Source organism: Columba livia, chromosome 2 (genome assembly GCF_036013475.1).
Source record: "Columba livia isolate bColLiv1 breed racing homer chromosome 2, bColLiv1.pat.W.v2, whole genome shotgun sequence".
Lineage (NCBI taxonomy): Eukaryota > Metazoa > Chordata > Aves > Columbiformes > Columbidae > Columba > Columba livia.
Window position 1 is genome coordinate 158,034,569 of NC_088603.1, and position 24,536 is coordinate 158,059,104.

Consider the following 24,536-nt stretch of genomic DNA (forward strand, 5'->3'; position numbering starts at 1 on the left):
GGCCCCAGTACTGACCCCAGCTGATAATCACCCCTCATGTTTGATAAAACTGGCACTGGAAGACCACTGTCACAGAATCACAGACTGGTTGGGATGAGACACCCACTCATTAAAACAATAATAATACTACAAGGGAAGAGGAATTTATTCATTAAAAAGTATTTCACCTGGGATCATCTCCCGCGCACAGGAATATGGGATGTCATACAAGCAAATGCTTAAGGAATAATTAACAATTTACGCTACCATAAGATAAACCCAAGAGCAGCAGCATTACTGAGAATCAGTAATGAATAAAACTCAAACTGCATTTGGAAGACTAGACTTATTCTAAAGCAATTGTATGGAATTACAGTCCAATTATACAATGCTTCTGTAGTGCTAAATCTTGCGTAACTCAAAGAAATACAACAGTATTACCCAATGTGACCCAAAACACAGCAGACTCCAGAATACTTATTTTCTGAACAAATTATTACCAAAATAAGAAGCTAGCAGTTCCAACAATTATAACTCGGATCATTTTGGGCACCATGATCTGATGCTGGACGGAATTATCGTCATTGCCAGAGAATCAAATAAAACATTTTATAGAGTTAACTAGCATGAATTTTCTTCAAGTAAACGTACAGTGAAGATGTACATTACCTTCCCTTTAGGGTCAATATTCTTCTTTGTAGGAAAAAAAGTAGTATTGGGTCTTTATTGATTTTTATTTGAAATGAATAAACCAACCGACAAACCCACGACATGATTGTTCAAACCTCTGCTATCTCGTGTAAAATACCAACTATTTTATGGGGATAAGGTGGTCAGAGTAATATATAAAAGCAAATGTGAGGATGGGAAAAGAAGAATTCCAGTAAGCAATGATTTCCTCTTCGTCCTTCGCAACATAATTGAGGTTTTAATTCTGCGTGTTCCTGTACCTGAACTGTTTGCTGCATGAGGGAAAATTGCAAGTGACCGAATTTTGAGTGACTCTACCCCTAAAATCCACTATTATTTCCACCTCCCAAGCCCTAACTGCAGCTCTATCATCTCATATCGTTTCTCCCCTTCATTCCGCTACAGGATTATGAGCAGTATGGCATCAAACAAAAGCTGAGTATCTTCTGCACAACCTACTGCCAATCACTGCGACTTCCAGTATCTAAATTAATCCAGGAGAACATCTAAGATCTAATTTCTGAAGACGGGGAATACACAACCCTTTTAATTTAAATTATTAAAAAGAAACAATCATCACGCAAGAGGCAGTTTATTAACACTATAGGAGGCTTTTAATTTAAGGATGATTCCAAGACTTCCCTCCCTGTAATCTAAACATTTTCACACGTACTGCCGTATGATCTGAAACGCCCCGTGTTACCATCGCAAACATGACAGCGGCATTGGGATTACGCGCAGCGAATCTCCCCAGGTTTCCAAGGTATGTCAGGCTGTGTGTGTTCCATCAAACATTCAACGACACTCTGGGAGGGTATTGAATAATTTACATCTCGCCACAGCTCTTTCATGAGCATTTGATACCGTTCCTTCTCACAAACTTCAAAACAATCTCCTCGTTTTGCTGTTCAAAATGATTCAGTCTGTTCTGCAACGTGTACAACGCGCCGTTTAATAGAATCGGAACTGATGCTTGTACACGATGTAACAAATTTCCATAGTATAAATTATTAAAACCGTATCCCCAGCACTCCTACCATGAAAAGCACTAGGGGACCCCCTGCTTTCTAAGCTGGAATTTCCCTGTATTATCAATTAAAAATGTATTGTAAATTACGGAAGGAAAAATATCGATGCACGTGCCACAAACAATAAAATGTAGCATGCATAGAACATGCACTTTGAGTTTTAAATGTTGCTAATTCATTTGGATTTGTTGCATTTGCTAAAACCAGGCCCCTAAAGAGCGTTTATAAACCGATGGTTGCCAAATGGGATGTCTGCTACTATAGAATAACTCCATTTGCAAGAAATTAAATATAGATTATTTATGATAATTCTGCAGGGGACATGTGTAAGCTTAAAATCATAGTTATGGACATAAGCCACTAAAGAACACACACAAAACCCCTTTAATGAAACAGTAACCACAGCAAAATCTGCTTTTTGCTGTTTCCGTGTGAGTTTAGTCCTACACTTATTTAATGCTATTTTAAAGCTCTGAGCTCCCCATCTTTTCTAGTAGACTATTGGGGCTTTCTGCAAATAAATGTTAGTTTCCTCTTATATTTCTATCAACTAGTATGATGAAAATATCCCAAAGTACCTAAGCTATGAAAAACAAGATTCTGCAATTACCTTTCGATTGTTTATTGCCCCTGGAATAACTGAAGAAATCCCAGTTAGGAGGAGGGTGGATGTCACTCATGGCTCTGGGCCGCAGTTCGGTAACCAATAAATAATAAAACTGAACAATTTTACGTCTGCAGAGGAATAAATTGATCTATTCTCTGCTTTTCAGTGTCTTCAAATTACATTTCTGCTACTTAAGTCTATAACTAAATACAACCAGTCCTTAACAATATTTTCTTGTTTCCCTTGACATAGCAAGGTTTATCCTTTTAAATTTTCAGAGGTGTGCGCATATCACAAATAGAAATGGGATTACGGCAACACATCAAGGATGACAAAACCTGAGATGGGGTTGTTCGCTACATATATCACAGAATCACAGAATGGACTGGGTTGGAAAAGACCTCAGAGATCATCCAGTCCAACCCTTGGTCCAACTCCAGTCCATTGACTAGATCATGGCACTAAGTGCCATGTCCAGTCTCAGTTTAAAAACCTCCAGGGCCGGTGAGTCCAGCACCTCCCTGGGCAGCCATTCCAATGCCTGACCACTCTCTCTGCAAAGAATTGCTTTCTAATCTCCAGCCTACATTTCCCCTGGCAGAGTTGAAGCCCATGGCCCCTTGTCCTATTGCTGACTGCCTGGGAGAAGAGACCAATCCCCACCTGGCTATAACTTCCCTTCAGGCAGTTCTAGAGAGTGCTGAGCTCACCTCTAAGCCTCCTCTTCTCCAGACTAAACAACCCCAGCTCCCTCAGCCTCTCCCCATAGGGCTTGTGTTCAAGTCCCTTCCCCAGTCTTGTTGCTCTTCTCTGGACCCGCTCCAGCACTTCAATCTCTTTCCTGAGCTGAGGGGCCCAGAACTGAACACAATACTCCAGGTGTGGCCTCCCCAATGCAGAGCACAGGGGAAGGATCACTGCCCTTGTCCTGCTGACCACGCTAGTTTGGATACAGGACAGGACACCATTGGCCTTCTTGGCCACCTGGGCACACTGGTGGCTCATGTTGAGCTTCCTGTCCATTAGTCCCCCAGGTCCCTTTCTGCCTGACTGCTCTCCAGCCACTCTGTGCCCAGCCTGGAGCGCTGCAGGGGGTTGTTGTGACCAAAGTGCAGCACCCGGCACTTGGCCTTGTTGAACTTCATCCCATTGGAATCGGCCCATTTTTCCAGTCTGTCCAGATCCCTCTGCAGAGCCCTCCTGCCTTCCAGCAGGTCGACACTCCCTCCCAACTTGGAGGGAGAAGCTCTGCAGATTTTGAAGGGATTTCTGCTCCTACTTTACGCATCCTCTAAATCCTGGGTTACACGTTACCTGTTCGGTTTGCAGAAAACCCCCGACAACGACAAAAATCCCTTAAAGTAAACCCAAGACTGCTTGTGAAAAGCTTGTGCGTTTTGCGGGGTTTTATTGGTTTGTTTTTTGGTGGTGTTTGGTTTTATGGTTTGGTTTGCTTGGGTTTTTTTCCATTTTCTTCCCTTGCCCTCCTATTCAACCACATAAGGATCTCGCTTCATAACGCGAATTACAGCCTCATTTTTTACGACAAGCTAAAAAGACTGTCCTGGTTTTGTTAAAAACATGTTTCTCTTTTAGTGAATTTGCCTGTCAGCTAAAGCTTCCTATTAGCTGCATTTTCCTGGAGAACCAGATCCATTTTTTTGGTAAACACAGCAATGGAATGCGAGGTCATTGATAATGAATGGATGGACATCTCGCCAGAGGGGCGATGAGAAACAGGTGCCAAGGAACTGACCAACAGTGTATAACATTCCATTCACGTGAATACTTCATATGAAAGTGGGAGATCATGAGGATCTTGTCCCTTTTTGCTTATGGCGACATTAGGAGAGGACCTTGCTAGTCGTCCCTGTGAACTGAGGCCTAGTGACAGACCGAATCCAGCTCCGGTTGGCTGCAGAGTCCAGTCCAGGACTTTGGGTGCCGGCTCTGCAGTTGCTGAGACTTTCCAGATTGGTTTTGTATATTTTGAATTATTTTCTCTATTCTTATTAGTAGCGTTAGGAGAACACTTTTAATTTTTCCAACTCTCTTCTCTGTGTCCTTCTTTCCCTCCCGATTAGTGGGAAGGGGGGAGAGGGAGGGGCTGAAGAGGGGGGAGAAGAGGTTAACAATACATCTGCCGCAGTTTTATTGTCACCCCGCAATCAAAACCCTCAACAAAGCCTCATTGGGCTCGCTTTGGACATGGAACAGATTGATGCTCTTACTTCCATTCTTCCGGCGGGTGGGCCAGTTCGAATTTCTCCCTCACGTTGGACACCCCCATGTCCAGGTGCAGCCAGTGAACCTCCTCGGACTGCAGGTGGCTGAGCCGCAACCCGTAACACGCCACGTTTTTCACCTTGTGACTGTCCACGATCTTCTGGATTATGCCCTAAAACAGAGAAACACACACTCCTTACAAGCCGTAAAACGCCAACGTGCGTTTTCCGTACATTCAACAGTAAGGCTTGGAAGTGTAACAAAGTCTATACAAAACATTAAGCAATAAATCAGATATTACAAGTAGCGGTAAATACGTTTCCATTCATCTTTTTAGAATTAAGCCACTATGTAGAACACAATAGCATAAAAGCCAAAATATAAAAAGCAGATTGATGGACGAAATCAAAACGTATTTGTGCAAACAAACCCTCCACCGGTCTTTAAAAGTCACTCTCCATGGAATATTTTATTAAGAATTTCATCCTATTGAGTGCCCCGACAGCCGGGATTTGGTAGGTCACGTCACAGTCTCTTGGTTTCCTTCTCCTCACCCATTTCCTCCCTTATGAAATGGGGTGAGACCATTATTTGGGAAGATTCTAAAAAAAAAACCAAACATCCCATTGGTTTGTCCTGTGGTCAATGGCAAAGTTTGAGGATCTCAGGCCCAAGAAAGGAACGTTTCAAAACCCAAATCCTAATATTCCTGTTTCCCTTCTGACACTGATTCTGCAAATCAGGCAAACAGAAAAGTAATTGCAAAAAGAAAATGAAGGAAGGACTAAATCTGAATAGATGGGGAAGACGACACCTGTAGGAGTGGGATCATGGTTTTGGTGAGGTGATGGCGAGCTGTTAGATCAGCTCACACGTCTCAGCAAACTGCAGCCTTGAAATAAGTTCCCAGAAGCAACACGGTGCATAGTGAAATGTGATAAAAATTCAATATTTCAAGCCTAAAAGAACGAAACACAAGCCACGTTTAGTAAGCTGCAGAATCACGGAATGGTTGGGGTTGGAAGGGACCTCTGGAGATCATCCAGTCCAACCCACCTGCTAAAGCAGGTTCACCAGAGCAGATCACACAGGAATGTGTCCAGGTGGGTTTGAATGTCTGCAGAGAAGGAGACTCCACAACCTCTCTGGGCAGCCTGGGCCAGGCTCTGCCACCTCAAGGGAAAGAAGTTTCTCCTCATATTCAGATGGAACCTCTTGTGTTTCAGTCTGTGCCCGTTGCCCCTCATCCTGTCGTTGGGCACCACTGAACAGAGTCTGATCCATCCTCTTGACACCCACCCTGGAGATATTTATAAACATCAATGAGATCCCCTCTCAGCTTCTCTTCTCCAGGCTGAACAGGCCCAGCTCTCTCAGTTTCTCCTCATAAGAAAGATGTTCCAGATCCCTCAGCATCTTCATAACCCGCCGCTGGACTCCCTCCAGTGATTGCTTGTTCATGGAGTCAAAGTCAGAAGAGGTTCCACCAAGCCCAGCACCCTCAGAAGCATCATCTGCTTCAGCATCAACAGTGAGTGTCAGGAGGATGGAGCCAGGCTCTTCTCGGTGACAACCAATGATAGGACAAGGGGTAATGGGTACAAACTGGAACACAGGAGGTTCCACTTCAATATGAGGAGAAACTTGTTCCTGGTGAGGGTGGCAGAGCCTGGCCCAGGCTGCCCAGGGGGGTTGTGGAGTCTCCTTCTGTGCAGACATTCCAACCCGCCTGGACACCTTCCTGTGTAACCTCATCTGGGTGTTCCTGCTCCATGGGGGGATTGCACTGGATGAGCTTTCCAGGTCCCTTCCAACCCCTGACATTCTGTGATTCCGTGACCCCTGTATGAGAAGTCCCACACCCAGGAGCCGGCCATCCAGGGGATGACAAGCCCCACGCTTGAAGGAAGTTGGACACAAACAGCAAAACACGCAAGACGCTTGCAGAAGACTATGACACACAAAGGACACTTCAACACAGTGGCAAATCCAAACTTTCAGGTGGCAATTCATGGAGGAACCAGCAGCAGAGTCCTGGAAGGAGCCCAAGTTGCCGGGACAAACATCCGATGCAAACGCCAGCAACCTGCTGGTAGAACAACTGAAGAACAACCACAGTGGCCTCAGAGGGATGATGGGGGAAGAGGTGACACATATGACACTGCCCCCAAGTGCTGGTCCAGCCTCTACTTTTATCCGAGCGGATTTCCTGAGCCAAGCGTTGTCTTTGTCATTCATCCACCTCCAAGGGAAATCCACCAGCTCCTCACCCGTCTCCTCTTCAAGCAGCTTTTTGCAGCCTTCCCCAGCAAATTCCAAACATCAGGTCGGCAAAGAGCTTTAAATCTGAATTAAACATATTGACCTCAGCGTACAAAAATCTCTTGTCTGTATTTCCTGGTCTGTATCCCGGGAAACACACGACAACCACCGAGTGCTCTCAGAAGCGCCAGGGGCACACTGAACCTCTTCTTCACGCCCAAAGGACAATCTCAGCTTAGCAAAGCCCAACATTTTGGCAGGCGTGCTCTCCTCTGAAGGGATCGCTGCCAGCTTTTCTACACACATGCAAACACAAGAAATTCATTCATTTCCATCTCCTTCTGCACCCTGCAAAGAGTTTATTTTTGGAAATCCACCCTTCCCTTGTCTCCAGCTCTGTTGGTTGATAATGATAACGGGGGTACGTGTTTTAAGCAGTACTTACACCTCCTGTGATATGAAATGGCTTTGGAAAGAGAAGAAATTAAGGTCAAATTGTCTATGACCAAGAATACTGATGCATTAGGCTCAGCTGAAACCATCGGTATTGACTCAGGAAAGAATCAAGCCAGATACCTCAGAACATCTGATTTTCAGGCTGAGATTTCAACAGGACAGAAACAATCAGGTGTCTTAATTCCCACCAAAACTGAGCGAGATTTTTAAGCCTTTTAACCTTTTTATATCAATCAACTCTAAACCCATCACAGAACCAAAATAATAGTCAAACAGTAAATATGTTTTCTAAATGATGAAGCGTACCCCGTTCCTTCTAGCCAAGTAGTTGGTATCACCCCCCAAAAATAATCACCAACAATTAGTACACGCTGCAACTCAAGAAAAAGTCCAATTCAATGTAAATATTAAGGAGATGGCAGCACCGGTGCAAATGAGGCCAAGTGCAAGCGTTTGAAAATACATTATAAAAACTTATGGATGCCCAGAAAGGAAGAAGTGATGCTTTATGTGAAAGAAATATACAAGTGTCTACTTTTTTTGTTTAGGAATGCTATATTCCAGATGCTAAAAAAATATAGTAGTCATTGTAACAAATGGAGACATAAGGAAATGCAGTGAGAAAGACACTCAAAAAGGCCGGTCTGCAGGGGAAGCCGTCAGAGTAAAACATCTATTAGCTTATCTACCTTTTTATTAATAAACCAGAGAAGTCGAATTTCAAACCTTTAGAGCCACAACTTCAATCAATACAAACCAGCGTAAGTTGGGGAATGACGTATTAGAGAGCAGTGTAGGGGAAAGGGACCTGGGGGTCCTGGGGACAGCAGGATGACCATGAGCCAGCACTGGGCCCTTGTGGCCAGGAAGGCCAATGGTACCTGGGGTGGGTTAGAAGGGGGTGGTCAGTAGGTCAGAGAGGTTCTCCTGCCCCTCTGCTCTGCCCTGGGGAGACCACACCTGGAATATTGTGTCCAGTTGTGGCCCCTCAGTTCCAGCAGGACAGGGAACTGCTGGAGAGAGTCCAGCGCAGGGCAACAAAGATGCTGAAGGGAGTGGAGCATCTCCCATGTGAGGAAAGGCTGAGGGAGCTGGGGCTCTGGAGCTGGACAAGAGGAGACTGAGGGGTGACCTCATTCATGGTTACAGATATATAAAGGGTGAGTGTCAGGAGGATGGAGCCAGGCTCTTCTCGGTGACAACCAATGATAGGACAAGGGGTAATGGGATCAAGCTGGAACACAGGAGGTTCCACTTAAATTTGAGAAGAAACTTGTTCCTGGTGAGGGTGGCAGAGCCTGGCCCAGGCTGCCCAGGGAGGTTGTGGAGTCTCCTTCTGTGCAGACATTCCAACCCGCCTGGACACCTTCCTGTGTAACCTCATCTGGGTGTTCCTGCTCCATGGGGGGATTGCACTGGATGAGCTTTCCAGGTCCCTTCCTGACACTCTGGGATTCTGTGATACCAGCGACACCAACTCACAATCAGAGGAACGCCAAAGCGGGACGGGGTTTGTTTTCTCTGGCTCCTGTTTCCAAACAGCACAAGATTTACATCCAATTGGCACCACGGCCATAACAGGGTCAGTTTGTTTAATTCCCACCAGGTAGTAAACCTTATGTAGAGTTCCCTCGGGTTCTGGACGGCTTCCATGAAGTGACAAAGCCACCGCCGTCACTCCGGGATGGGCGACAGCTTCTCCACCTTCCAACGCATGAGGAGCTTTGACGTCTGATGCTTTTCATGGTAGTGACCAGAACGCTTAATCACCGGTTTCCAGACAAACAATTTAACTGCTCAACCACGGCATGGAAGTGATGAAGACATCCCGCTGGGATACGTCACGACAAACCTTTTAACTGGAAGCACAGCTAAAGAAACCTGAAATCTCTCCAGACTTTTGTGGCGGATGCACTCGACCCCCCAGACAAACCAGCAGCAGTTTGGTTCAGGCTCCAGAGGGAAAGGCCTGAGCCACAGCCAGGCCAAAAACTCCTTCAGGAGAACCACAGGGAAGCAGAAGGACACACAGACACCGGTAACTTGTGAGTGAATGAGTCTCGTACAGACTTTTCCTACTGTATTCAATTTGACTATGAATCAACCACTTTATAAATACGACAGCCTGGATGAGCCCACTTTGAGCTTTCCCTGTAAATAAGTGACCTGTATGGCGATGGTTTTACTACTCACAGGTCAGCGGATGAGCACAATTCAAGTTCAGTTTTAATCATTTCACTTAAACAGGTGCACACCAAACGTCGTGGATTATTTAGAGATATACGGTTGTATGATTTTTAATATACTCTTTGCTTCATGTTACTTGGTAGATTTGCTAAAGTTTTAAACTTGTATTTACCAAAAGCAACCACAGGCTACACTAAACACCTGCAAGGTAAAGTCTGGCTTGCATTTTGCTGGGAAAAATGGAAGCAACTGGGAAAACAAGGATCCAAAGCTAACGCAGAGACATCACAGGGGCCTATTTTGCACTGCGCTGAGAATAAAGGATTTATCCAGAGAAAACAGCACCTTCAAGGATATGGACCAAAACCAGTGTCTAAAGCTGAACAAAACAGAGGCCTCAGAGAAAAAGGGTCCAACGGGGAGCAAAGGACCTGGTGGTGAAATATCGCCATTGGTGTGAATGGTCTGTAAAGATACAAAAGTGTGTAGTTTTCTATGCTAGGATGGATCTCTAGGCAGGTACCCAGCTCGAGCCGGCCCTCCTGCTATTCTACTCCATTAAGTTGTTGTTTCTCAAATAATTTTGTCTCCTGAGAGTCTGCTCTGCATATGGTTACTGGGCCTCACCTGAAAGTTTGCTGCTGGAGTTCTAAAATACAGACTCTGGAGTGAATGGTTATGAGGGAGGGAACACATCTGATGCAGGAATATCAATTTCACATAATCACACAGAATCCTGGGATGTCAGGGGTTGGAAGGGACCTGGAAAGCTCATCCAGTGCAATCCCCCCATGGAGCAGGAACACCCAGATGAGGTTACACAGGAAGGTGTCCAGGCGGGTTGGAATGTCTGCACAGAAGGAGACTCCACAACCCCCCTGGGCAGCCTGGGCCAGGCTCTGCCACCCTCACCAGGAACAAGTTTCTTCTCAAATTTAAGTGGAACCTCCTGTGTTCCAGTTTGTACCCATTACCCCTTGTCCTATCATTGGTTGTCACCGAGAAGAGCCTGGCTCCATCCTCCTGACACTCACCCTTTATATATCTGTAACCATGAATGAGGTCACCCCTGAGTCTCCTCTTGTCCAGCTCCAGAGCCCCAGCTCCCTCAGCCTTTCCTCACACGGGAGATGCTCCACTCCCTTCAGCATCTTTGTTGCCCTGCGCTGGACTCTCTCCAGCAGTTCCCTGTCCTGCTGGAACTGAGGGGCCACAACTGGACACAATATTCCAGGTGTGGTCTCCCCAGGGCAGAGTAGAGGGGCAGGAGAACCTCTCTGACCTACTGACCACCCCCTTCTCATCCACCCCAGGTACCATTGGCCTTCCTGGCCACAAGGGCCCAGTGCTGGCTCCTGGTCACCCTGCTGTCCCCTGGACCCCCAGGTCCCTTTCCCCTACACTGCTCTCCAACAGGTTGTTCCCCAACTTACACTGGAACCTGGGGTTGTTCTGCCCAGATTCAAGACTCTACACTTGCCCTTGTTCTATTTCATTCAATTTTTCCCCGCCCAGCTCTCCAGCCTGTCCAGGTCTCTGATGGCAGCACAGCCTCTGGTGTGTCAGCCACTCCTCCCAGCTTGGTGTCATAATTTCTACCAGCAGTTTTCACTTGGCTCTTGTCATTCCCATAAATACCCGGTAAGGAAGTCACACAATCGTATACCAGTTGAATGCTGTTTACTGTGATCACATTGCCACTAATCAGGTTTCCAGAGCTAACATTTACACCCCAAACATAGAACAGGTTAGTGTAGCTGAGCAAACGAGAACAGGGAGGAATTCCCAATCAATAATAGGCAAGTGTCAAATCACCCTTCCCTCCCTTTAACCCAAAGAGGAGGAAAAAACGCATTTACAGCCCCTACAACAGTAAACAGCACTTATTTTTACTCATTTGTCTAAAGAACCCACAGATATTCAACACAGCTCATCTGAAAAATAGAGTAATGTCTGTCCTAAATGAGGAGAACCCGTCCAAAAATAGAATGTATAGTAGAGGATATTTTGAAGGCTGCTAAAAAATCAAGGCCGAAAGGCCTCTCAGTATCCCTCATCAATACCTTGTGCTTCTGTAAATGTGTGAAAAGGAATTGCTTGCTTGTCAATTAATAAAGCTCATGTCCTACTATGAATAAATTGGAGTTAGAATAATATACTCCCAGTGTGACTACAAACCTAATTTCCCTATTTAGTAGGAAGGACAAAGTGTCTTGCACTAGAAAAAGTCTTTAAGTAGCACTTCTAATATAGGGACGGGGTGTTTGTATTTCTAAAGCACTTTAAAATATGTCAAATGCTATTTATATATCCACTGTTATAACTCCTGATGAGAGATGTATGAGGGGACCTTAAATGAAGAGTTGGACAAAATTAAACTACAAAACTGTGATGCGAAATAATGTAACATTTCCATGAAAGCAAACTACACCCTCACAACTCCAAAATGTGTATTTTGCACAAAAAAAGGCATTCTAAAGAGCAAAGGTATTTCTTTTCTGTTATAATTAGCCTGATTACCGCAGTACCATCACCTTCTTTATGTTGCTTAGATCTGCAGGGCTGTAGTTTTGAGTTCTTGGTTCTTTATGTTCTCAGAAGGGAGGCACATATTAACTATCTATACATCTTGTCAGCTGGTACAGTGCACATGGGCATGCAGCAAAGGATGTCAATAAAGCTGGTAAGCGGTACCGGTTTTCTAGCTCTTTTAATACATACGGAATGATTTTATACATTTGTACTCATACCTAATTATGTTAGAAATTGGTGCTCTCCACTCTGCTTCCGTATTCCACAATTCTATCGTCTCCAGGCAATGTATGACTGCACATATGTAGAATTCAATGTGGAAATATATGTATGTACGTATACAGCAGATTTTATTACCCCAAAAATGGGTTTGGGTCCTGCTAGTGTTCAAAGGCCCTTTCCACTCAACATGGAAGAACTTTGTGGCCAACCTGCTACCCCCATCCTGTATTCTCATAAGAATCTATTTTAAAGGGAAACCCAGCAGATTAAAGAAGTTTTCTGTGTAATACACGAGCGTTCTCCTTTACAGACAGCAATAGGAACATTCAGACAGCCCCACCACATGCCCAACCCACTTGAAATCCTCAGGCTATCTGCTTGGTTTAGGTGGACAAAGACCTTTTGTCCAGAGATCATGTCCAAATGAAGCAGGTTTGAGAAAAGGGAAGACACTTGCAGGACAGACATGAAGCTGAATGGGTGGAACTGTGGTTAAAGTTGGTCTTTTCGGTGACTGCAGTTCGACTGAGAAACCTCTTGATTCAAGACAAACAATATACTTCTGGAGAAGTGTCTGGAAACCAGGAATGCTGCAGTGGATGAGGAGAGATGCTCATAAATAAACCCTGGTGCTGCAGTAACACTGCGGTGCCAGAATAAACAGGGTTTTTTCCTTTCTTCCCCAAGTTGTGTCGGTCTGCAAGGTGATGCGGCTGACAAGAGTGCGGAATTGATCTGGATTAAAAGGAACATTAAAGCAAGAATTCGTTTTAACTCGGAGGACAGGCTGAGAGGGTTGGGGTGTTCAGCCTGGAGAAGAGAAGCTCCAGGGAGACCTTACTGCAGCCTTTCAGTGCTTAAAAGGGCCTGTAAGAAAGATGGGGACAGACTTTTTAGAAAGGCTTGTTGTAACAGGACAATGGGTGATGACTTTAAACTAGAAAAGGAGAGATTCAGGACAGACATGAAGGAGAAACTTTTTATGCTGAGGGTGGTGAGAGCCTGGCCCATGTTGCCCAGAGAGGTGGTAGATAAACCATCCCTGGAGACATCCCAGGCCAGGCTGGACGGGGCTCTGAGCAACCTGAGCTGGTGAAGATGTCCCTGCTCATGGCAGGGGTGGCACTGGGTGAGCTTTGAAGGTCCCTTCCAACCCAAACTGTTCTATGATTCTGTGATTAGAGCCACAAAGATGCTGAAGGGAGTGGAGCATCTCCCGTGTGAGGAAAGGCTGAGGGAGCTGGGGCTCTGGAGCTGGACAAGAGGAGACTGAGGGGTGACCTCATTCATGGTTACAGATATATAAAGGGGGAGTGTCAGGAGGATGGAGCCAGGCTCTTCTCGGTGACAACCAATGATAGGACAAGGGGCAATGGGTACAAACTGGAATACAGGAGGTTCCACTTAAATTTGAGAAGAAACTTCTTCCCGGTGAGGGTGGCAGAGCCTGGCCCAGGCTGCCCAGGGAGGTTGTGGAGTCTCCTTCTGTGCAGACATTCCAACCCGCCTGGACACCTTCCTGTGTAACCTCATCTGGGTGTTCCTGCTCCATGGGGGGATTGCACTGGATGAGCTTTCCAGGGCCCTTCCAACCCCTGACACTCTGGGATCTGTGATTAGTTTGCCAAACAGTCACAACACGTCTCCAGCACAACTAAGGTGGCAGCACAAGAAAACAAACTGCAATAAAAAAGCTAGCACTGCTGCCAGAGAAATTATTGTTAAATTAGGATATCATTTAAATTCTAGACCCGTATACTCAAGGCTTTTTTCATTCCTCCACCACAAACTAGATGTCCAAAAACTCGGGTCTCCTGTATCACTGGGTAAAATACAGCAACGATCCATAGCACATCCCGTCCCAACTCAGGAGCCTAATGCAGACAAACCTGGAAGGAATGGAAATTCCACACGAACAGCCAAACCAGAATGAAATACAGACACCGCAGGATGGACTACGACCTGCAAATTGAAATGGTTTGGGAAAACACAAACTGGATACAAATAGAAAGGGACGGGCAAAGAGAACAAAAGCAAGCAACAAATACTAATGTAGCAATGCAGTTTAAGAAACCGCTTTAGCGATGTCTTAGCTGAATGTGCTTTGGCTCTTCTAAAAAGCTCAAAATAGGGAAAATGGCTGCAATACACCATTTCCCAACCCTGCACCCACGGTTTCTGCTCGTAAGAAATAAGATTCCGCAGGTGGGCAGGGAAGCTGATGAATTCACTCCGGTCTTTTCCCCTGATGTGGAGATGGGACACAGCCAAGACACTGCGCCTTGAGTTCAGACTTCTTCTGTTCCCTGAAGTTAGATAGATCTTTATCCTTAGCCCATGATCTTTTTTTTAATTCAGCTTTTTGAGTTCTCATTCTGCCAACATTAGAGAAGCCGACATTTCAGGGTGGTTCTGCATAGAAAAGGGAGAAAGACATCTGAACGATGAACAAGCCAAGAGACCCTGAACCTGCATCTTGATTTGTGAAAGGCTTCTAATCACACCTCTTTTACCTCCACAAATAAGGACAAGCTAACAGCCAGATGTGTTAATGATCTCTCTATCCAGTTTACGTTTTAGTCAGACAGTTTTAAAGAAGTGGGAAAAAACAAACTGGGTAAGAATAAAGGTGCGATGGGTGTCTGGCAACAACCTGATTCGAGATTTCTGGTGGTTATTTCCACATAGAAAATGTCACCTTTATTTCTCACAACTACTACTAGATTTGGGGGTGCGCTGGTTTTGTCTGGGGTAGAGTTTATCTTCTTCACAGCAGCTACTCTGGAGCCGTGTTTTCTATCTGTGCTGAAAACAGTGTTGATAATCAGGGATGTTTTGGTCACTGCCGAACAGGGATCACACAGAGCCAAGGCCTTTTCTGCTCCTCACACCACCCACAGGGATGGGAAGGGACACGGCTGGGACAGCTGACCCTGACTGACCAAAGGGACATTCCACACCACACAGTGTCACACACAGTGTGTAAAGCTGGGGAAAGAAGCAGAGGGATATTACGGTGGGTGTCTTCACATGATGGAGCCTGGTTTTCCCAGCGATGGCCGAACCCGCTTGTCGATGGGAAGCAGTGAATGCTTCATTAAAGCCGTTGACGCCGTATCCCACAGCATCTCCTGGAGAAGCTGCAGCTCGTGGCTGGATGGGTGTTCTCTGCCGTGGATACAGAACTGGCTGGAGGGCCGGGCCCAAAGAGTTGTGGTGAACGGAGCCAAATCCAGTTGTTGGCGGTCACAAGAGGTGTCCCCAGGGCTCAGTATTGGGGCCAGTTCTGTTTAATCTCCTTATCAATGATCTGGATGAGGGGATCGAGTGCATCCTCAGTAAGTTTGCAGATGACACCAAGGTGGGTGGGAGTGTTGATCTGCTGGAGGGCAGGAAGGCCATACAGAGGGATCTGGACCAGCTGGATCAATGGGCTGAGGCCAATTGTCTGAGGTTCAACAAGGCCAAGTGCCGGGTCTTGCACTTGGGTCACAACAACCCCAGGCAGCACTACAGGCTCGGGGAAGAGCGGCTGGAAAGTGCCTGGGGGAAAAGGACCTGGGGGTGTTGGGGACAGCGGCTGAACATGAGCCAGTGTGTGCCCAGGTGGCCAAGAGGCCACCAGCATCCTGGCTTGTATCAGCACTGGTGTGGCCAGCAGGACCAGGGCAGTGACCATCCCTCTGTCCTGGGCACTGGGGAGGCCAAACCTCGAACCCTGGGGTCAGTTTTGGACCCCTCACTGTAAGAAGGACATTGAGGAGCTGGAGTGAGTTGAGAGAAGGGAACGGAGCTGGGGAAGGGGCTGGAGCACAAGTGTGATGGGAGCGGCTGAGGGACCTGGGGGGTTCAGCTGGAGAACAGGAGCTGAGGGGAGACCTTCTGATCTCTGGACTGCCTGAAAGGAGCTTGGAGCATGGAGGGGGTTGGTCTCTTCTCCCAGGTAACAAGTGACAGGATGAGAGGAAATGGCCTCAAGTTGCACCAGGGGAGGTTTAGACTGGATATTTGGAACAATTTCTTCCCAGAAAGGGTTGTCAGGCATTGGAACAGGCTGCCCAGGGCAGTGGTGGAGTCACCATCCCTGGAGGGGCTTAACAGGCATTGAGATGAGGTTCTTAGGAACATGGTTTAGTGCCAGAGGTACATTATGGTTGGACTCAATTATCTTGATGGTCTCTTCCACCCAAAATGATTCTACTACTCTATGAAAAAATTCCTGTTTTGCCTCACTTGTGCACGCAGCATTTGCTTTACCTGTTAAACTGTCTTTATCTCAGCCACAAATTTTCTCACTTTGGACTTTCTGCTTCTCTCCCCATCAAACGGGTGCGGAGTGAGCGAGTGGCTGCGTGGTGCTGAGCTCTGGGCTGGGGTTAAACCGTAACGGGGGCCAGAAGTTTACAATCAAGTGTAATGGACACAAGCTGGGGTGGGAACACAGACTGCAGGGCACAACTATATCTCACCAAAAGCCGTCTCAAAGGGCTCACACAAGGTTTCCTAATGTCTGTTTAATAAAAAACCCAACCCTTCCCTACCCACCCAAGGCTGCTCAGTGCATTCATTCCTCTATTAAATACGGTTGACACAATGCTGCTTCAACCACATTTTCTGAGAACAGGAAGGTGATTTACTCGGAACCGTGGCTGTGTTTACTTTCAGGGCGCACTGGAGACCAAAACAATTCCATCTCGCCTATTCCACCTACTCGCCCAGCACACCTGGGGCTGAACAGGGCAGAGCACGTCCCGGCTCCAAATCCCTCTTTGTGAACATGCCCATAGACAACACATCCCAGCAAAGACATACCAAGATAAATAGGGAAGATAAACAACCTTTCTTTCTCTGGAAATACACATTTCGCAGTAGGAGACCTGTTTGCACATTCCTAGAAGTCTATTTTTTTTTTCCTTTTGGAAATGTAGCATGTTTTTAGTATAATACCAAGAAGAAGGGTAGAGCGTTCCAGCTCTTTGAAATCCAAGAAAGCATTTTGAGGAATTGAAAAGCGGCCCCGTTGCAGAATACGCACTCATCCTCAGAGGAAACACTCGTCTCTGAGGGACTAAAGCCATCCAGAAAAAACAGAGCTTGGCAGCCAGGAGTTCTCCTCAAAGCCACGACTATGTATAGTTGCCTTGGTTGAAGATATTTCAAGTCAAACAGTGAGAAAATTGTACCTTTAGTCTGGCCACTTAAGAGACTCCGACAGAAAGCTGAGTTCTGTTCGTCTGAGCTTAACAGAAGGACAGGCTGGAGAGCTGGGCGGGGAAAAATTGAAAGAAATATAACAAGGGCAAGTGTAGAGTCTTGTATCTGGGCAGAAACAACCCCAGGTTCCAGTGTGAGTTGGGGAACAAGCTGTTGGAGAGCAGTGTAGGGGAAAGGGACCTGGGGGTCCTGGGGACAGCAGGATGACCATGAGCCAGCACTGGGCCCTTGTGGCCAGGAAGGCCAATGGTACCTGGGGTGGATGAGAAGGGGGGTGGTCAGTAGGTCAGAGAGGTTCTCCTGCCCCTCTGCTCTGCCCTGGGGAGACCACACCTGGAATATTGTGTCCAGTTGTGGCCCCTCAGTTCCAGCAGGACAGGGAACTGCTGGAGAGAGTCCAGCGCAGGGCAACAAAGATGCTGAAGGGAGTGGAGCATCTCCCGTGTGAGGAAAGGCTGAGGGAGCTGGGGCTCTGGAGCTGGACAAGAGGAGACTGAGGGGTGACCTCATTCATGGTTACAGATATATAAAGGGTGAGTGTCAGGAGGATGGAGCCAGGCTCTTCTCGGTGACAACCAATGATAGGACAAGAGGCAATGGGTTCAAACTGGAACACAGGAGGTTCCACTTAAATTTGAGAAGAAACTTGTTCCTGGTGAGGGTGGCAGAGCCTGGCCCAGGCTGCCCAGGGAGGTTGTGGAGTCTCCTTCTGTGCAGACATTCCAACCCGCCTGGACACCTTCCTGTGTAACCTCATCTGGGTGTTCCTGCTCCATGGGGGGATTGCACTGGATGAGCTTTCCAGGTCCCTTCCAACCCCTGACACTCTGGGGTTCTGTGTGATTCTGAGTTATTTAAGGAAAAGGGTTTCCCCTCGTGAGGCTTTGTGCATAATGTGTACATTAAACCAATGTTTCCACTCTTAGGAAGGCACAGAAGATCTCAGTTTTTAATTGTTTTTAGGGAAAAGGAGCTTTCCTCACCTCTGACCATCCAACACATCCTTTCCATTGAGAGGCAAACTTGGCTTTGCCAGAAACAGAAGAAATCCCAAATCAGAAAATTCCACCCTCGCTTTCCCTTCATATTCGCACATTCCGCAAAGCGCCAGCAGAAATACCTTTAACTGGCTCTTCTGGAGATCTCAGACCAAGTCCAAGTTCTTTGAACCCGGGAAAGGTTCCTGGGCGTCCATCCCAGACGTTCTGCTGAGCCGCGAGTAGCCTCGAAAAACCTTGATTTGTCCCTTTTCATTGCAGACCTGGCTCCCAGGCATCCACCTCTGAATATTCCTTTTGGAAACGAGCCCGAGGCCAAACCCAGCACCAGCACCTTTCCCAGTATGAAATTCAGAAGAAATGGAAGCCCTATTGCAGTGTCCCCTCCACAAAAGGCCGGGGAGGGAGTGTAAAACTAAGGCACAAAACCCTTAAAGTCTATTTTAATCCTAAATTATTCAGCTTGGTCAAACAGCAGTCATTCCAATGGAATGCAGGCTTGTCCTCCACAAAGGTTTACTGTTTCTAAAATAAATGTCAGGACATGCTAAGACATCAGATTTCTACTATTTTTACTATGGAGTACCTGCACATTCAACAGTCATTGTCCTAGTTCAACCAGATAAAAATAAATTAAAAAGAACCACAAAAGAAGGGAGTTTAACAGTGACTCATCACATTATTCTTCATTAGGAAAGCAGAACAATGCAAAAATCTTGTCACTTTTAGAAACTACCGTCCAACTGAATGTGCATTTAACAAATCTAAAACATCAGCCTCAAGTAACTACTACTTGCCTGTTGTTTTCATGCCAAGGATTTGAACTCGGCACTGAATTTCTTACAGAAGCTCTAAGTTTTGTATCTTTAAAGCCCAAAACCACAGGTATTTCTAAGCTGCAGAAACCAGAGATGTAATCTCTGCTTTGGTTGCTAAGTTTCTACAGACTTCTTTGGAAAGAGAAGCTCGATTTCAAGCACCATGTGAAGAACTCTGGTCCTGCAAGGTTCCAAACCTACTGAGACACAGTTTTATTTCCCTTGTACAACGTAATACGCTTTATGAAACAAATCAATCACATCAGATAGACGAAACCACTATGTTCAACCCAGAGAGCAAAGACATTTCAAGCAGGCCCCATAAAAACCCATTTCATGTAAAATAAGTGTATGTTAGTGACGATAATGATTCCTGTTGTTGTATCTCTCATCTGTCCGCTCAGCAAATTATCTCTAGACACAGATAGGAGCTTATTAAAATGGCAAGAGACAGATTTGCTGATCACCACCAATGAACATCCTTGATCTATGATCACGGTCTCAAGATCTACTCTGCAGAATGCTGTTGGTTTCTTTTTTCATATGCGGTGATGCTAAAAAATAAATAGGAAAGGAAGAGAAAACATTCAAAAAGATTTAGTGGGTTTTACTTCGCTTTCTCTTGTACAAATGAAGTTTAATAGTGCGCGGGAGGAAGCAACAGGTCTCCTTAACTCTGATAATTCCACGTTCAACAGATTGGAATAGTGTCTTCCTAGTGGAATTTGAATTATAGTGAAGAGATACAAACGGTGGAAGGAACCTGCTCCTACAGCAAGAACCTTCCAGAAGGAAACAACCCACACGCCACCTCCCACCTGCAGGACGCTGCTCTGGGAGCATCAGTAGAGAAAGACGCCAACCACCAAGTTTAAAAGCATTTGACATGTTAAACTGAGCTTCAGTTCAGTTTAAATAGCAGGCGACTACCAGGGTGGCACGGGGGACGGACAAACGGACACACTGGGGGAAGCAATGACTCTACAGCTGCATCTCCCCACGCTGTGAGGGAACCAGTTACCAAACAAGACTATTTTTCTTTTAAGTCATGTATAAATCACATTGAAAGCGCGTAAATACATAAATCTTACTTTTAAACGTGATACAATTTCTTCTTATTATTTTACAAATATTTAATGTCACTTTCATCTCAGCTCTCACAGGCTTTGGGGGAACATAAAGTGGCAAAAGTCAAGTGATGTCCATCAGTAGTTGTGTCCAGACTGATCATCACGGTTCTAAATTTCGGGCTTCTGTTCAGCAAAAATGAGAAGAGCTCTCATTTCCTTAAGACAATAAATAACATACATGAGGTTTTCTTGTTCTCAATGAAAGCTGGTACCACTTAACGCTTTTTCTGAGCTTATGATGTACAACTGAAACAGAGAAATCAACTGAACAGCAGAGATAATGATACTGTTAAGCATCATTCTTAGTTTTCTCAGTGCTGGGGAACACTGGGGATCATGATCCATAAGTGCTCTTGTGTTGCTTATAATCACATCATCATTACAAATGAATTACAGTTTTTGGAAATTTTGATATACATCTATATTAAGAAGTAATTGATGAAGTTATGTATAATTGTTTAGTTTCTTCCTTACAATACATCTATTATTAATTAAATATAAACACAGCACTCTGCTTCTAAACAATGTATTACTTCATCTGCCTTCTTTTCATGCAGAAAGATCTAAAACTTGAAAAATATCCCCTCGTTTTGCAGGTATCAGGAGCGTTTATCAATTGGTTAATGATGGGTACGTCTTTTGTAACTTAACCACAATATATATGAATTCGGCAGCTCCTCATCACAACAGGTAAAGATTCTTTTAAAACAACCCATAAAACTTCCGCGTGTGTTTGCTCCCGGATTTCTACCTCTCATTTTTTGAGCGCGACGTTAATATTTAACCTAAAACGAGAACGTTAAAACCAGACTTACTCGCACATCGGTAGCGTCTCCGTGGCGGATAATACTGGCCCACGTTGTGGGTTCGCTGCTGTTTTCGAAGTAGTGAAAGACCTTTAAGACCCGTTCCATGGCCCCTGGGGAACGCTCCAGCCCGCTGCTGAGGTGGCTCTTGGCACTTGAGCTGGGCGTGTGGTTTAAGTTGGGATCAAGGTAAGCTGCTGCCATGGTTTTGCTGGATGCTAGGTATCTGTCATATTCTGCAAAAGGGTAAGAAAGAAATACATTCGTTTTAGTTGTACAGGAATCTTTCAGCGGTTCGTACAAAGCGTTTACTGGAAAGCCATAAAGACGCATTTTTAAGGGGCGTTTAGTTGCCTTTTTTGGAGTCTCCTCTTCAAATAGTTATATACTTACAAACATAAAAAACCCACTACCAGAGAAGCTGCAAGCCCCTTCAGCAAGTGGTCCACATTTTGGCACCACAATCATTATGAAAAGCGCTATTTTTGGCAAGAATTCTTCCTTTAGTTTCTTAACACAGACTGCAAAAGCCTTCAGGCCAGACCAGCACCTTCCGCAGCCCTAAAATCCCCCAAATCTGGTTCTGGTTCTTTAAAGATCAACCAGGGAAACTCTGACAGCCCAGGCAGCAAACCAGAGACTTTCCACCAGCACCACGCTCTCGTGTTTAATGCTTAGACTTTGTCACATCACTTGTTTTGTGCTATTTTGGGAGCCAGTGAGACCCCAAAGCACGCCGAGCTAAATTAATTATTCACTGAGGAAGAACATCACTGTCCCTCCTCTTATCAAAGAATAAATACGGGGCTAAATTTTATCATCGACCAACCCGGTTTCCAAATTATTGCCAAGGTCGGTGACCGCGCTATGAATGTGCATCTCAAAGGAAAACAAAACAAAACTAATTGCCTCTTGGCTACTGCTCCAAATTAGTCAACACAAGCAGATGGTGTCTGAGAAATCAATGCAGTGAAAGAGAAAAAGAGCAAATCCTAAATAGCTCTTCCCAAGCATCATTCCAGGCGGAGGCTGGAGAGAGGGAAAAGCTCCAAGGGCTTGGAGATCTCTGTCCCAACGCAGTTCTGGAGGCCTTAAAAATAAAAGAAACTTGATCTTTTTGGCACAGTGTCTTTCTGGTAGTAAAGCTGGCCTGCAAAAGCGGGTTTAAGGGGAGTGAAACTCTATAAATTGATGCCTGAGCCTTAGTTTGCTTCAGTAGGAAGCAGAAGAGAGACCCATGCTCTAGAACATCTGGTTGCTCCTCAATGGAGCTTGATCCTATATTCCCTATCTCTGACACAGTTATTTCTGTGCAGAAAGCTCAGAGACTTGTTCTGAGATTGGAGATTTTTTTGGCCTATGTATATTCTGTTGATCTTGCCTACCCTGTTTCCCCAAAAATAAGACCTAACCCAAAAATAAGCCCTAGCGTGATTTTTGAGGATGCTTGACATAGAAGCCCTACTCCAAAAATAAGGTCAATTTAAAGAGTGTCCAGGCAGCTGTACATGTTTAAAAAAAGTATCTTTTGAAGCAAAAATTAATGTAAGACCCTGTCTTATTTTGGGGGAAACACGGTATATCCAACGTGACGTAGCTCATTGTGAGCTGTGGTTAGCAGAAGAGGATGTTAAAATGTTGGGGGAATGGCAGTGAGAGGAACAGAAGATGAAAAATCGTATTGCCTTCCATATTTCCCACTCACATTCATTTTCTGCCTTCTTTTCACAAGCCAGGGGGGTTGCCTTGACCCTTCAGCAGATAAAAGTAATTGTCCTATTCAAGAGGCCAAGTGAGACTTATGAAGCAAAGGAGAATCATGGAAAGAGCTCTGGGAAGTTGTGAACCTGATTTCCATGATAATGGAAACCCAAAATATCCCAGAACAAAACCCAGTGACTTTGGAAGAAATGGATTTAGAAATACTTTACGCTAAGTTGGAGAAGAGAGAGAAAGGAAGAAGAGGGGGAAGGGGAAGGGGAAGGGGAAGGGGAAGGGGAAGGAGAAGGGGAAGGGGAAGGGGAAGGGGAAGGGGAAGGGGAAGGGGAAGGGGAAGGGGAAGGGGAAGGAGAGGGGGAAGGGGAAGGGGAAGGGGAAGGGGAAGAGGTAGGAGAGGGGGAAGAGGAAGGAGAGGGGGAAGAGGAAGGAGAGGGGGAAGAGGAAGGAGAGGGGGAAGAAGAGCCAGTGGTCAGGTACAGAAGACACCATCTCCCCTCCAGCAGCAGCAGCCACACCAGGTCACCAGTCCTGTAAACCATGAGCTCAGCCAAGAGGAATCCAGCACCAGCAATATCACAGCCTGAAATCTTCAGACTGTAGATTAACATCGTTTGCTAGAGGCTAAAACCAGGACGATGTGATTCAGACCCACAGGATAAAGGGGAAACAAACAGCCCATCTGTGTAGGTGTCTTCACCTCTTGAATAAATGGTTGAATTGCATTCACCCAAGAGAACTTTAAGTTAAAATGGGCATTACTGGGTCAGACAAAAGGCCTCTAATGTCCTGCCCTCAGGGGACATGGAAAGAGGAGACACTTCTCCCAAACATTCCCCTGGAGGGACTTGTCCCACCTGCCAAGTGCTGCCTTAGTTGCCTCTGTCTCAAAACCCAAACCATTCTAGTTTTCCTACCTTGCTTTACTCTTCCCTTCCCTGGCAATTAATTCAAACGTAATAAGCCAAACTTAGTTAAAACCTTTCCTCATATTCACCCTACACCAAGAGATACAGACCCCAAAATGCCAAAAACTCTTGACACCAAAACCAATCAAACAAAAAACAAACACAAAATGAGGATATAAGTAACTGAATCCTTCTAAAAGTCATTTGCTGACACATATTCCCATACCAAGTCAGTATTATGATTTCCAGCACAAACGATCAAAGTTCAAAGTCATGTTTCGCTACCAGCTCCAAGTACTTAGAAACTAAATCACTTCCACTAATGAGAGTCAAAAATCATAAAGTATTGCGATTGATAATGTAAGAATTTATTAGCAAAACGACGGAAAAGGTAAAGTGAAATATTTTCAATGTCAATGTACTCAACATTAGTGGTTTGATAATATATTAAAAATAATTAACCCCACAGACATACATTAAAAAACCCCAAACTGTTCTCCATACCAGCACTGGCAGAGGCCAACACACCGGTGTTAAAAAGTCCATGGGACAAGGAACCAACCTGTAATTACTACAACGGGACTTCATATTGTCCTTTGTAGGTACAATTAAGTCTAAAAATGTCACCCAACCTCCATATTCTGATCCCCATCTCCAGACTAAAGGCATCAACATCTAGGAAATAACATCCCTTCTGGTTGCACTGCCACAAAATAACTTGGTCTATCTCACTTCAAACCTATAAAAATCTATATAA

General features: G+C 45.3%; 1 protein-coding gene across 16 annotated transcripts in view; it reads right to left on the bottom strand.

Moving 5' to 3' along the window:
* The window catches only part of PTK2 (protein tyrosine kinase 2), a 208,559-nt gene that overhangs the window by 110,093 nt on the left and 73,930 nt on the right, over window positions 1–24,536 (bottom strand). For all 16 annotated transcript variants that reach the window (XM_065054520.1, XM_065054515.1, XM_065054521.1 and 13 more), the window contains 2 exons: window positions 21,165–21,391; window positions 4,536–4,702 (listed from right to left, as the gene is read on the bottom strand). In XM_065054520.1, the coding sequence (XP_064910592.1) occupies window positions 4,536–4,702; window positions 21,165–21,359 (362 nt within the window). In that variant the 5' untranslated portion in view covers window positions 21,360–21,391. The remainder of the gene's footprint in view (window positions 1–4,535; window positions 4,703–21,164; window positions 21,392–24,536) is intronic.